The 14,053-nt window shown below is 39.0% G+C and overlaps 1 protein-coding gene across 1 annotated transcript in view; it reads right to left on the minus strand.

Annotated features, from left to right (window-relative positions):
• LOC149169224 (pantothenate kinase 2-like) overlaps nt 1-14,053 on the minus strand; it is a 403,110-nt gene that overhangs the window by 121,357 nt on the left and 267,700 nt on the right. The window contains exons 18-19 of the mRNA XM_089428613.1: nt 11,148-11,294; nt 10,817-10,975 (exon numbers count right to left, since the gene is read on the minus strand). Coding sequence (XP_089284739.1) covers nt 10,817-10,975; nt 11,148-11,294 — 306 coding nt within the window. The remainder of the gene's footprint in view (nt 1-10,816; nt 10,976-11,147; nt 11,295-14,053) is intronic.

The raw sequence follows: 14,053 nt of genomic DNA on the forward strand, positions 1-14,053 counted from the left end.
AATCTCTTTGTGTTTTCTCCAACTGACCCCAAACCTCCATCTATACTTTTCCTGTTAAGAAATCAACGGTCGTAATCTAATCTCTAATCAACGGCTAAGATTAAATTAGACTTGATCTTCATCTCTTAGAATATTCTCACCCATATTTTCATTAATACCCATTATTATTTTAATTTTCCTAAATTTAGACTTAGGAACCCCATCAAAAATATTAGTTATTTTAATAAAATACAATCCGGGTGGAATTTCACCAAACGATTTATGGGTCTTGGAGATCTCATGTGTTCTAGCCCCTGCACAAAATTTTGGAACTAGAGCACATCCAATGTTACCCAAAAATCAACAAGGACATGTCTATTAGGCTCCTTGAGCCTACATTAGGCTAAGGCCAACCTAAACAATTTGTACATGTGAGTGAATAAATTCAAAATTTCACTTTTGCTTGTCCGAATGAGATGACCTTTATATCTAACTTGGACCTCTCAAAAAGAAGAATCCAATGCAATAATCATCTCCATCATATGAGCTGTCCCAAGGTGGAATTTGGCCCTAGTTCCCAATTTTAGCAACTGCCTTAGGAAGAAAACTAAATAATTCTTCTGCAAAATACCTTAACACATAGTTGTAGGAGCCATGCACATACTTTGAAATATCTTTAGTTCACATCTATAGGAATACTCGATGACAATACCAACGAATCCCTTTAACCAAAGAAAAAAGATCTTAAAAACGTTTCTTTAAGGCTGAAGGATTTGTGTTCTAGAAGTGGCTGAAATTTCATATGTAAATCTGGCTTTGAAAGGGAAGTACCAATGCCCTGGCAACTCAGAACTTCTTCAACATATGCCCTACCACAGGGCCAAATCAAGTTGCATCGACAGTGCACTAGAGATGTCTTAGACGTCCTCAGATCAACATCAAAAAACCACACTAGTCCAGCGAAAAAATGTCCCTAGTTAGGGTTGCAACAAGATCAAAATTTTGATGAATCTAGCACTGATCATACCAATAGTTCCGTGGATAATCTGTGAATGGGTCAGCTTCCAAGGAGAAGGCCAAATGGCCTTGAATTCCTACGATAGCCCTGTGACAAGCAATCAAGATGTACCAATTTTACTTCCCATTAAAACTCCTTCACTGGTCTTTGAGATACACAAGAGCTGCAAAGATATATGAGAATAGATGAGTAAAACCAGCAAAACACTTAGCCCCAAGTCAATTGATCAAGTTTTGCTACTTTGACCTTTCTTAGGATGAATCAGGCCTACTCTGGCAACAGAGGATTTCAAAGCATGTCTTTGTGATGTTCGTTCAAATCAAGCCATTTGGCGAGGGAGATAAGTCTCCTTATATACATTTGAAGAGACCACTTTGAGGTCAGCGGACTTCTGCATTTGTCATGTCCCCATTTTTATTCTTCTTCATAGTACAACCAGGGTGGATTTCCAAGGCAGGAGATGGCCAGGTCAATGGAGCAGGTTTATGTCATCAGGGGTCTCGATGGGGTTTTGAGGAGTTTTTATGGGATTTGATGGCATTCGCTTGGCATATTTCATCACCTACATAGTTTACCTTTCGCTCTGTCACATTCCAACAACTTTCAGAAATCATCATTATTATTGGGCATAACTTAATTAATTATGCTCGAGGTGGCATTCCAGGGAGATTAATTGATGGAACACCTCAGCGTAATAGCCCGTTGAAACCGGAACGCAAAGATCTATAGGATGGGATGCTGAGAAGAGACTCACATTGGCCGAAGAGAGTATGGTGGGCGATTTTCCATTTTCCTTAGTTAAAAATGACTTTAATTAGTCATTTAATTAAGGAAAAATAATTAATTGGAGAAAAAGGGCCAAAAGTGACTTAAGTGAAATAAAATAAAATTAAAGGTCACTTAAGATAAAGTCAATGGAGGAGATTCTAGAATAATAATAAAATAAGATGCTTCTAGAGGCTTGGAGATCTATCCATCAAATCTATAAAAGGAGAGGAGGAGATCACTTGGAGACATCTTGGATCTTGGTTTTGACATTGTTTCTTGTATATGAGGTTGAGAATCGGGTTCTCTACTCCAACAGTAGCCCCAGGACGGAAACCCTCAAGTGATTCAGTGAGAATGGGCGAGCACCCATCTCTTCCTTTGCTGAATCCATTTAGGGTTCACAAGTTGCAATGTACTGGTTTTTTAGTTTGTTTTGGAGGTCGATTTGTGGCAATATTGTAGATCTATTTGAGGCCAGCTTTTCATCTCAACTACATGGGTTGTTTGTGCATGTAAAACCCTAGCTTATCTAATATAATAAAGCTGAGAATTTTCTTGTTCAGTGTGTTATGGATTGCAGTGCTCTGTTGTCTTTAATTTTACATGGCAATCTTCTGTTAAATGCATGATTATTTTTATGTGAAGTGCTTGTTCCAAATTTTCTGCATTTGGGACATTACAGTGGTATAAGAGCCTTGTTCTTGGCTCAACCGTGGGTTATCTTGAAAGGCCAAGTTCAAGGGCTTCAAGATTTCTTTCATTTTTCCCGAGTCATTATTTTGTTGCACAAGAAATTTCTTGCAAGGCGAAGATTGAGTTTCATATAAGAAGCTAAATTGTCGAATGATTAAAAGGGCACATCATTCAAAGGGACCCATTATTATTTCGCAAAGTTGCTGATCAAATTTTAATTCTAAAGGGGCCGAAACATTAAGTGTGTCATTGTGTCGTCAAGCCAATTTTTACGCTGAAAGGGGGTTCGTTATATGCTTTGAAGGTCATTTGGCGAGGATATAGTTTCGGGTCGCATTTTAGTGCAATTTCAAGCACGTCATCGAATTGATTTCCGAAAGGATCAGCAGTGAGTAGATTGTCTCCTCGTCCAAGCGATTAGTAGTTCGCATCCTCGATTACTGTCGGAGCTTCTGGGTGCATTAAGTGAAATTCACACCTGTTGTATGTAACCATTGACGCCCAGGTGCGTGTGATCAATGCGATCAAGGATCGAGGAACTGGTAGGCCCCAATCTGCCTAAACGGGTGTCTAAGTGGAGTCACGTATTAGGGGCTGACTCTTTGATTTTGTGAAAATCGTCTAATTTGTTGAAAGGGATTTTTTCCAAGGCCGAGGGACCAAGCACTTTCTTCACCAACGCTGCAAAGTCCAACTTTAATCAAATACCCATCCGTTGAGAAAATTCCAAATGGTCGTATTCATTCCAAGTGTCGAGCTTGAACTTGCCGTCAAAGAGTTCAAGATCGAAGGTCGTGAGCAAAGTCTATCGGAAGCCGCGGCTATGGGGCGTATTTCTCGAATCATCAAGGCCGAATATATTTTTGAATCATGGCCATTTGGTTGCTCGATGTTTATTGTCTAAAGACCGATTTATTTTTATCCTCAAGCTTAACCAAACTACAAAGATCGAATTCATTAGACGCATCACTAAAGCAATTCATGGCAACCGGAATTGGCAATTAGAATCAATTTTCTGGTAGAACACTGACCCTATTACGTGTTGGGGTGAAAATCAAAATATTGAAATGGTGGATCGATCTGAGCAATGGAAGTGCTGAATCAAGTTCATAATAGATGAAGGTCGTCGCGTGCTCCGATTCCATTTTCTGAAGATAGACCGAGTCACTTTACAGTTGTTATCACGACTGGTAGAGCCATGTTACAAGTACACGTGGAGCGAGATTGATTGACTGCATTTGCCACAGACCAAACTAGTGAAATATTAGCACTCACATCCATCAATCACGAGGTTTGGGTTGATTGACATGATGCATTGTTCACCTAGAGTATGGGAATGTTGACCTGGGCGTAAGGCAATCTATTGAAGCGATGTTTTGGTGCTCAAATCTGGAGGGTCGCAGTCATTAACCAAGCAAGTTACATGTGGGTGAGGCATCAAAGCTAGCGTCATTCTCAAGACTTGCAAGAACTGTGTTGCATACTAGTGGGGCCTCTCCATAGACGCATCACTAGAATTTAGCATTAATCCAACATTATTATCAAAAGGTTGAGACAAAATTTTGACTGGGCAGGGAGACTACGTGGGTTGTGTACTCTTGGGCATCGTATCTCTAAATCAAGTTGTTGGAAGACAACAATGTTTCTATCGGAAGCTATCTTTAAAATGAGGTTCTCTCCTTTTATTCCTTGTATTGAATCACTACTCTATTGAGGTCTAACATTGCAAGAGAGAGAGTAATTCTCAAAAAATCAATGTTTTGGCTTGTATAATATATTAACAATATTGGTGTCGGTTGATTGAGTGACAGTTTGGCAGATTGTTGGGTAACATTGTTGTGATATGTCTTGTATAGTCATATTGTTGATGAAGAGTAGCTACTTGCAATATACCATTGGCGCGCTATTTTGTTGGTCAGATTATAGAAATGTCATGATTGAATGTCGAGCATATTGTTGAGTCTTATTTGAGTGTCCTTGGGTCTGTCTAATGTCACGAGCAAAGTATATATATATATAGTTGAGTCTATCTTGACGCCATTAATGTTGATTGTATGATTCAGAACTGTTTGTCAGCTTAGAGTTGCTTGTTGTAGCTAGTAAAGTGTCTTATTGTCCTTGTAAATATTGCTAAAGGTTGTGTTGTGAATTGAGGAAAGTTTGTCAGTCAAAACAACTTGATGTACCTATCATTATCCAGCAAAAACATGGATCAAACCTTAATAAACTCCCTTCATAAACCAACAACAGAAGTCAGTAGACCCTTCTCAAAAGGGCTCTATGCCATTCTTTAGAAAAAATAGCAAAGAGATGTGCAGGAGGGGCAGGAAACAAGACACAAGATTTATGCTCTTGGGACAGATTTGAAGCACATGAGGGTCACATGGAAAGTTCTTTTCAAACTTGATGAACTAGATGCACTCCTTTCCAAAGTGAGCCAGCTAGAAGGGAAGAAACTAATTTGGGCTCTAAAACCAGCCATGCTTGCTCTCATACAACACAAGTTCTTGGAGGAACCTTGTGAAGGGCTAGACTTGCAGTTGCATCTTGTCTTAGTAACATCATGAGACTGACCGCCCCCATAGCTCCTTACAATGATGATGTTATCAGTTTTCGGACTACTTATAGAAACTTTTTGAGACTTAGACAACAGTGCAGGATCTACCTTTGGGAAGAAGCTTGATATTTTAGGAGGCATGGCCATGACTAGGACTTATGAGATCATGTTTGATCTGGAGTGTGACGATTTGATCTTACAGATGTTCCAATGCTTCTTCAGCATTAGGAAACATCATTCTAACACAATCGTAACACACATGTAGTCCATCCTGTCATCATGTATGAGAGGCCGCGATGCCATTGCCAAGAGTTGTAGTCCCAATTGTTGTCTGTTTGGAGGAGAGAACAGTTGGTCTCACCTGCCGCTTATGAACTAGTCGAGAGGTTGGTTGAGTAGAACATTGGGTCGTTCAGGAGACAGTTGACTAGGGAGGAGCAGCTCAGGATTGGGGGATCATGCAGCAGAAATGAGATGAGGAGGAAGGGACTTTGCTTTATCTACAAAGGACTTTCCAGACCTAACCACTCATGCTTGAGTGACGTTGGGGAGATGACAGAGGTAGAGCAAGAGGAGATTCCTTCTGATTTTTAGGGTGAGGACTCTTCGTTGGACGAGTCCATGGGTTCATACGATGATACCTTAGAGGGGCAAAGCAATCATGTGGATTTGATGACAATAGCCCAAATATGCATCCATGTGTGGTAGAGAGAGTATGAGGAGCAACTGATTGTTCCCATGTGGGAAAGAGATCAGGGAGTAGATGAGCGGTTGATGATTCATCATTCAGCATAGAGAGCACATAGAGGAGCATGAGTCATGTCGAGTCATTAACATCAGACCAAATTCATATGATGAGCAGTCTGTGGGTCCTAGGAGAGACATTTAGGATAGTGTGTCCCCAGTTATGAGTCAGCATAAGCAGCATATGATGGAGCATGAGTCAACTGATGAGGATGAGGCGCATAGTATGCATGATGAGCCTTTTTGGGAGAGCCAGTTGGAGGTTCATATTGAACCTGTGATGGTGGAGGATGAGCAGCCACCCTTGGGGTCAACCATTGATGGGGAGCAGACATATGTATAGACAATTGGCAAGGTGATAGTATTCGTTGACACTTGTCCTCAGGAGATGTTGGAGTATGATAGGACAGTTTGGCACGAGATTGATGGACTGGAGGAGCATGGAGTTTCCTACCAGGAGAGGGAGATGGTAGTGCATCCATCTTTGGGACTACCCATTGATGAGGTGCAAATAGATGTAGCAGCAGCCAGATGATCTGCAGCATTTTCAGGCAACAACCCTCTCCAGGAGTACATAGACAGGCCTTGCAACACGGTTTGCCCACTTTTTCCCATTAGAGGGAGAGGGGCAGGATTTCTTGGACATGTTTGGATTGTTCAAGTAGAGCATCAGGTGCTGAGCATGGACTAATTTCAACATAGCAAACATATCCCTTGCACATGTGTCCATGCATTGGATTGGCCAGAGATCATGAGCTGGTATCCTTTTGATGGAGAATCACTTTTAGTCAGGAGCATTGTATTGCAGGAGCCCTCAAAGTTAGCAGCAGGATGTAGGCTGGCCACTCATCAATATTTCAGCACGACATCAACATGATGAGATTGACCTTGCTCTATGCCAAGGGTTGAATTGGAGAGAGGTGATGAGTTGGTACACGGTGGATGGAGCAACATTCACAGCCAAAGTTACAGCACAACATGAGTCGCAGAGCATTGATGCTCCGTCTTGGTGGCATTGGGATCTAGGAGGACTTGTTGATGACAGGTTCCGTCGGAGATTGGTCTGGGATCCAGGCATCGAGGAGTCCGTTCATGGTGGGTTGACACAGGAGCAGAGCATCACCCAGTGGTTCGTATGGGATCCTAGCATTAGGTCTCAGTTGCGTCGAGCCACCAGATTGGTCCACAGATTTGGATTGCTTGAGGGCAAGCAATCTTGGGGCAGTAAGATTGTCATGTCCCCATTTTTGTTCTTCTTCATAGTACAGCCAGGGTGGATTTCCAAGGCAGAAGATGGCCAGGTCAATGGAGCAAGTTTATGTCATCATGGATCCTGATGGAGTTTTGAGGAGTTTTTATGGGATTTGATGGCATTCGCTTGGCATATTCCATCACCCGCACAGTTTGCCTTTCGTTCCGTCGCATTCTGACAACTTTCAAAAATCAACATTATTATTGGGCATAACTTAATTAATTATGCTCGAGATGGCATTCCGAGGAGATTAATTGATGGAACACCTCAGTGTAATAGCTTGTTGGAACCGGAATGAGAAGATCTACAGGATGGGATGTTGAGAAGAGACTCATGGTGGGTGATTTTCCATTTTCCTTAGTTAAAAATAACTTTAATTAGTAATTTAATTAAGGAAAAATAATTAATTGGAGAAAAATGGCCAAAAGTGACTTAAGTGAAATAAAATAAAATTAAAGGTCACTTAAGATAAATTCAATGGAGGAGATTCTAGAATAATAATAAAATAATAAAATAAGATGCTTCTAGAGGCTTGGAGATCTATCCATCAGATCTATAAAAGGAGAGGAGGAGATCATTTGGAGACATCTTGGATCTTGGTTTTGACATTGTTTCTTGTATGTGAGGTTGAGAACCCAGTTCTCTACTCCAGCAATAGCCCCAGGACGGAAACCCTCGAGTGATTCAGTGAGAGTGGGCGAGCACCCATCTCTTCCCTTGGTGGATCCATTCAGGGTTCACAGGTTGCAGTGTATTGGTTTCTCAATTTGTTTTGGAGGCTAATTTACGGCAATATTATAGATCTATTTGAGGTCAACTTTTCATCTCAGCTACATGGGTTGTTTGTGCATGTAAAACCCTAGCTTATCTAATATAATAAAGCTGAGAATTTTTCTTGTTCAATGTGTTATGGATTGCAGTGCTCTGTTGTCTTTAATTTTACATGGCAATCTTCTGTTAAATGCAGGATTAGTTTTATGTGAAGTGCCTATTCCAAATTTTCTGCATTTGGGACCAATGTTGCACGAAGCGGGGACGAAATGGGAACGTTTTTTGGAAGCGGGGACGTGGAAGCGTCATTTTCCAAAAATCTAGGAAGCGAAGCGTCTGCTATATATATATATATATATATATATATATATAGATATATATATATATATATATATTTGCATTTATACTCAAAACAAACATTCCAAATACCAAATTAGTTGTAGAAGACATGAAAACATGCATATCTTTTCATAAATCAAAATGGATATAGCATCCATTGTACATTAATGATTAATTATTCGAGCATCAACCATTAGATGCATCAACCATCTAGAATCTAGATTCTTCTCCTCTTGTCTAGCCTTTGCCTCTACCTCGATTGTCTAGGGATATTAGTCAACATTGCCCAATTTTGATCAAACTACCTAATCCAAGACTTAAAATATGGTAGAAAAAGCTTAACATGCTTGATCGATGATTTTGACTTGATTGAAAGGTAATTTTTTTCTAAGGGCATGACAAAGGAGTTCAACAATTAACACCAATAACACTAGGATATAGGGCTTGGTTCTCTTGATTAAATGCTAATCGCATACCTTCATACTTGATAGAATCTAATGAAATGCCACAATCCCATTGATCCTGAATTCCTAAAAACTGTTAAGTCTGCTGAATTTTGAATAGGATATGAAATTCTATTTTCTCCATATGAAGTCCAATGAGGCTGGAACCACTCTCAAACATCCTAAGTCATTTCATGGTAATGTTAAAAATTTAAGTAGAAGGATGAAAATGAAAAATAAAGGAGAATGTCACTTTTACTTTAAGAATTTAACATTACCATGAGGGAGCATCTGCTATATTTATATTTTTTTTGCCTTCATTCCTCACCCTAACCCAAGGTGGACACACCCCCAATATGCAAACTCACCTAAAATAAAATAAAATTAAATAAATAAATAAACAAATAATAATAATAATAGTAATAATTTCGATTTTCTAAACAGCGCGGCGCTTTTTCCGGTAGCATGTACGGAACCGTGCAGGAACTGTATGATTCGCCCTCCGAAGTGCCGCGCTTCGTACGACCGAAGCGCACTTCGGAAAGACGCTTCCGGAATTTCCAGGAAGCATCCAAAGCAGGCGGAACCGCATCTCGGAATTTTGGAGTCGCGCTTCCGGGGACGCTTCCTGGATGAATCCATACGGGACGTGCTTCGGGCATTAGATCCAGGGGGGGGGGACGTTTCCTGCAACATTGTTTGGGACATTACACATTAGGAGGAAAATTTTATTTTGAAATTTAAATTTTAAATTTATTTGGTACCAAAAACTTTCCCTCCAATTTAAAACAATTTGGCTTTTCTTCTAAGATAGGATCATGATAAATTTGTGAGTATAATTTGACCGTATTAATAAGATTATCCTTATAATGAAGTAGTCCAACAAATATAATGTTGACACATCATCATACTTTGGGAATTTTGAACATGAGGGGCTTCATTTTCAAACAGGCATGTCTCTCAAACCATGAGGACCCTCATGACATGCCATATACCATTCGAATCAGTATGACGGGGAGCATCTAATGATGGTGATTTGAGGAGCAACCTTAATCTTTATCTTCAAAAGCTTCAACAAGTGCAGGGCTTCTAGGGATTTTCAGAGCTTCACGACATTTGGAGCTTCTAATTGATGCAACCCAGACAAATATTAAGAGCATTCATGAACCGACATTGGCATCAATGACAACACCATTCAACAGAAACTACACCTCATGACAGTTTTTCCCTTGTTAACCTTCACGGTGTATTTTGCATGGTGTCTTGATCATTAAAACCCTTAAGACTGGAACTCACCCACAGTCACAAATTCTAATAGCAGCCCAATTTGTTGAGAGGTAATTTCTCACGGAAATGACATCTCCAGTAATTCCCATGCAAGCAATGTGTCACAATGGTTCAAACTGGGGATAGCCTTAAAAAATCAGGCTTAGTCTACTCTCTTTGGCACTTTCAAATGTGTGCCGACTCCTGTAACAATGCTAACATCACCCTTTTCTTGTCACAATTATTCACTCCTTTTTCCTAAATTCAATAGATAGTCCCACTCTGATACAATACCAGATTGCAATACACATAATTCATCTCTCTATTATAGATGTCTTGCTTCTAACCAAATGTGTGTGATTGTAATCCCTTGGTAACTTCTCTGGTCATAGCAATCCCTCAGTTGTGTCACTTGCTTCCTTGCCTGTCATCACCGTGGCCCTGATACCATGCAAGTTTTACACACATAAGCATGGACAGCTATACAAATTAGAATGAGAAAGAGTGGATTCATTCATATGTCATTACATCATGCAATATCTAATTACAAACAAGGAAGAAACACCCCGAGTCTGGCTGGGACACAACGATACCCTGAATCTACAAATTAAAAGGTAATCATTCAAGCAGTACTCTGTGTAGTCAACCTTAATTAATCTGATGTTAAAATTCTTTTGAAAGATACAATGGATCAAGTTTTGCAGCTGAATAACATTTTGTTGCTAAAAATGTTGTCTTACTAATATTAATATACTTGTTAGCATTAAAAGCCCTCATGTATGGTGTTAGAATTTATGGCCCATCTGTGTTGCTGAGTAAATAGAAAAAACACTGGCTGTGGACTAAGATGACAATGCATCCTCATGAAGGACAAAAAACAGAAATGGCTGTATGCCTATGGCTTTTTTATTAATGACCGCTACTTCACATTTAACAATTCATAGATATATAGATATACAGATTAAGATAATATGAAAAAAAATTACCTCTGTCCCACGACGAAGAAGTTCACGTGTTAGAGGCAACATCCCAAGGACAATGTCAGCACCGGAGTTGTCTACAAATAGAAGTGCTCGTTTATGTGGTTTGGGCTTCTCTTTTCCAGACCCCAACATTCTTTCTTTGAACATATCAAAATTATCCACCTGCATAAAGTTGCAAAAAAAATGGCAAGCCTAAAGGACTAAATAGGTTCACGAATAAAAAATAGAATATCCCAAAGAAGCATCCCTATATTAACTGATCTAGCACAGTAAAAAAAGAGAAATATGCTTTTGAGACGCAAATTATTTTTCAAACTCTTGGATCATGATTTACCCGCCAGGGACGTTGCATCTTTTTGCGACTCATGCGATAGATTTCAATAATTGTGCCTTTATGGTACAGATCAACACAAGCACGCGAACCCCAATCAAAGATGTTAGCAGCAAGGACACCTTCAATAAGAGCTAGCAATCTCTTCTCCTGTAGAGAACATACAGCACACATTTCATATATCAGTTCACAATGCAAACAATCTACAGCAATATGACAAAACAACAAAAGTTTAGATAAATATTATGAAGAATTGTAAATAAAGCATCATTTAGATTAACTTCAACTAACATCATTTTCCAAAAGAAAGTAACCACCAAAGAGAAGAATTCAGACGCCTCTAGTTAAAAAACTAGAAGACATCACAGTGCAATGGATACACATTAAATAGGACATACATAAATAATGGAATGAATAATCAATTTGTATGAACAATAATGTACAAAAGCGGCCTCATGCAATATCTACTCACGAAGCTCTTCCATCCACACAAGTTTGCTCAGATGTCTGCTTTGGAAATCACTACAGAAAATTTTTCCTATACATTGAAACCACAGGGGCAATTAAAATGATCCTCAACAGATGATAACGAGATTGTTATCATAAAAAAAACCTGTTATACTCTTAAGTCATTATACAACAGCAAATAGCATTCAAGTAAATCCTCTAGGATGGTTCATGTTGACCACTGGAGTGGCACCTGATGATTATATGAAGACTCCATGCCCAAGGATGATCCAGAGAACACTTAAACCATCAGATATCATCAGTCAACAGAGTTTTTTAACTCTACTTCTATCTTCTCATCATCTTTCTTGTACCCATATTCCACACCCTGCAAGGAATTGTAATAAGTGATACTAGTAATGATGAGTTTTGAGTATGTAATAGACCTAGGATGTTGGGACTCGATCAGTGAATGAGTACACCTTGGAGTATTTTTTTTTATATGGTTAATTATCCTTTCTTTTTCAAAGAAGGATAATTTTTGGGGTTTTTTCACTCACTTTTTGCCCCAAAGCCAGGGTGACGGTTTGAAGGTTGAGCCCCTAACACATTTTAGTATCTAAAGTCGATGTATATTACCATACTAGATCATACAAAAAATTTCATAGAATTTGGTTACGTATAGGTAGTCATTTTTTAATTTTTAGATTTCCCATAGGTCAAAAATTGCAAATAAAATTGTACTTGTAATGTAATAAGTGATATCTAGAGAAGTTGTATGGGGTATGAGTAATGAAATTTATACATCTCACCTTCAGCTTTCTACTATGACACACTTTGATGGGTTAAAAATGTGTTTTGAACCCTCAAAACCCATTTTTCCTAAGTTTAGTGAGAAATCTGGCAATTAATTAAGCCAGAAATTAAATAAATGGAGAAAAATAAATATCCACACATGATAAATGTTGTGGAAATGAGGTGGAAAATTATAAAGGAGTTAAAGCAGTGTTCCACGGGGACGCATCCCCCAGGGTCGGGTGCATGCACCCCTCGCACCCCACACACCCGGGACCGAGGGACATCTAGGGAAACATTTCCACACGTCCCCCTTTTGGGGAGACATGGGGAGACGCAGGGGGGACGTTTCCCCAATGTGGGGGACACAACTCCCCATTCCCCTTAACTTTGCTTGTAAACAATGATTTATGATAGGGGAAACTTAGTATTTGACCATATTTCCCTACTAATGCTATGCAATTCATGGTAATGTTAAATTCTTAAAGTAAAAGTGACATTCTCCTTTATCTTTCATTTTCATCCTTTTATTTAAATTTTTAACATTACCATGAAACAGTGTGGAAAAAGTCTGCAAAAAATCCCGATTTAATCCTAAAAACGCGATTTTTTGAACTAAACGATTTAATCCCCCGACTTTTTGTCGAATTTTTCACAAAGGAAAAATCGCGATTTTTTCCTTAAATCGGGAGTCGACCCAAAAAGTCTGCCTCCCTTCCCAGGCTGCGAATAAAGAGGCCGCAAAGGTGAAAAAACTGTAAATTGAAGGTTCCATCCATGCAATTTCAAGTTATTGCATTGTATTGTTTGTCATACTTCTTGCGAGCATAGCAGTCTCATTTGTAATCTATTAGTTTTGAGGTTAAGATACGTTTTTGTTTTCGAAGGAAAACCAAATCTTTATACTTCATATTTCTAGTTAGAAAGCAAAGTATACATTGGCTAAGCCTCCAGGCTTTCAGTGATCCAGACACTAACAGCCACTACCCCTTCAAAAGATTACAAAAGTACCAAAAGGACATGCATACAACAATCTTCCGTAGAAAGAACCCCACACCATCAGAAACATTGTTACAGTTGTTGACTGCTTCCAGAAGAAACAACAAAGAGTAGGTCATGAAGATCAAATAGCAACAAACTGTCCAAAAAAAACAAAACCAGTGCCTCAAAAAAGAACCCATTTTTCAGACAGGAACAAAGTACCTGTGAAATCTTATGATAACAAAGATCCTTCCTGCAATGAGAGCACGTTTTGAAAGGGAGTCTTCTTTAGTGGTGAACTCCCTGTAAATGTGGGGAAAGGTTATGTATCAGAAGTGGATTTTACCTCCAAGAGTTTTTGAATAATAGATGCCAAGGCTAGCTTAATAATCTGACATCTATTGTTTTCTCAGAAAATAAGCAGCTTGGAGTCATCAAGCGTTAATTTTCACATCTACTGTGATACTCACTGTTAATTTTCATTGGACCTACCACCTGACACCTTATTACCCAAGCGGATTACAATCTACTGAATAGATGCATGACTTATTTCTTAATACAATTAGCTTAAACAAAAATTAAAAGGGGAAGAGGATCTCAGTGACTGATTACTTGATGACTTTTAGATGACCCATGATATACATTTATTATATTTTTGTTAATATTTTGACTCTTCAGAGTTGAGA

Source organism: Pinus tabuliformis, chromosome 4_2 (genome assembly GCF_031772625.1).
Source record: "Pinus tabuliformis cultivar Carrire ecotype Pingquan chromosome 4_2, CPIR1, whole genome shotgun sequence".
NCBI classification, from domain to species: domain Eukaryota; kingdom Viridiplantae; phylum Streptophyta; class Pinopsida; order Pinales; family Pinaceae; genus Pinus; species Pinus tabuliformis.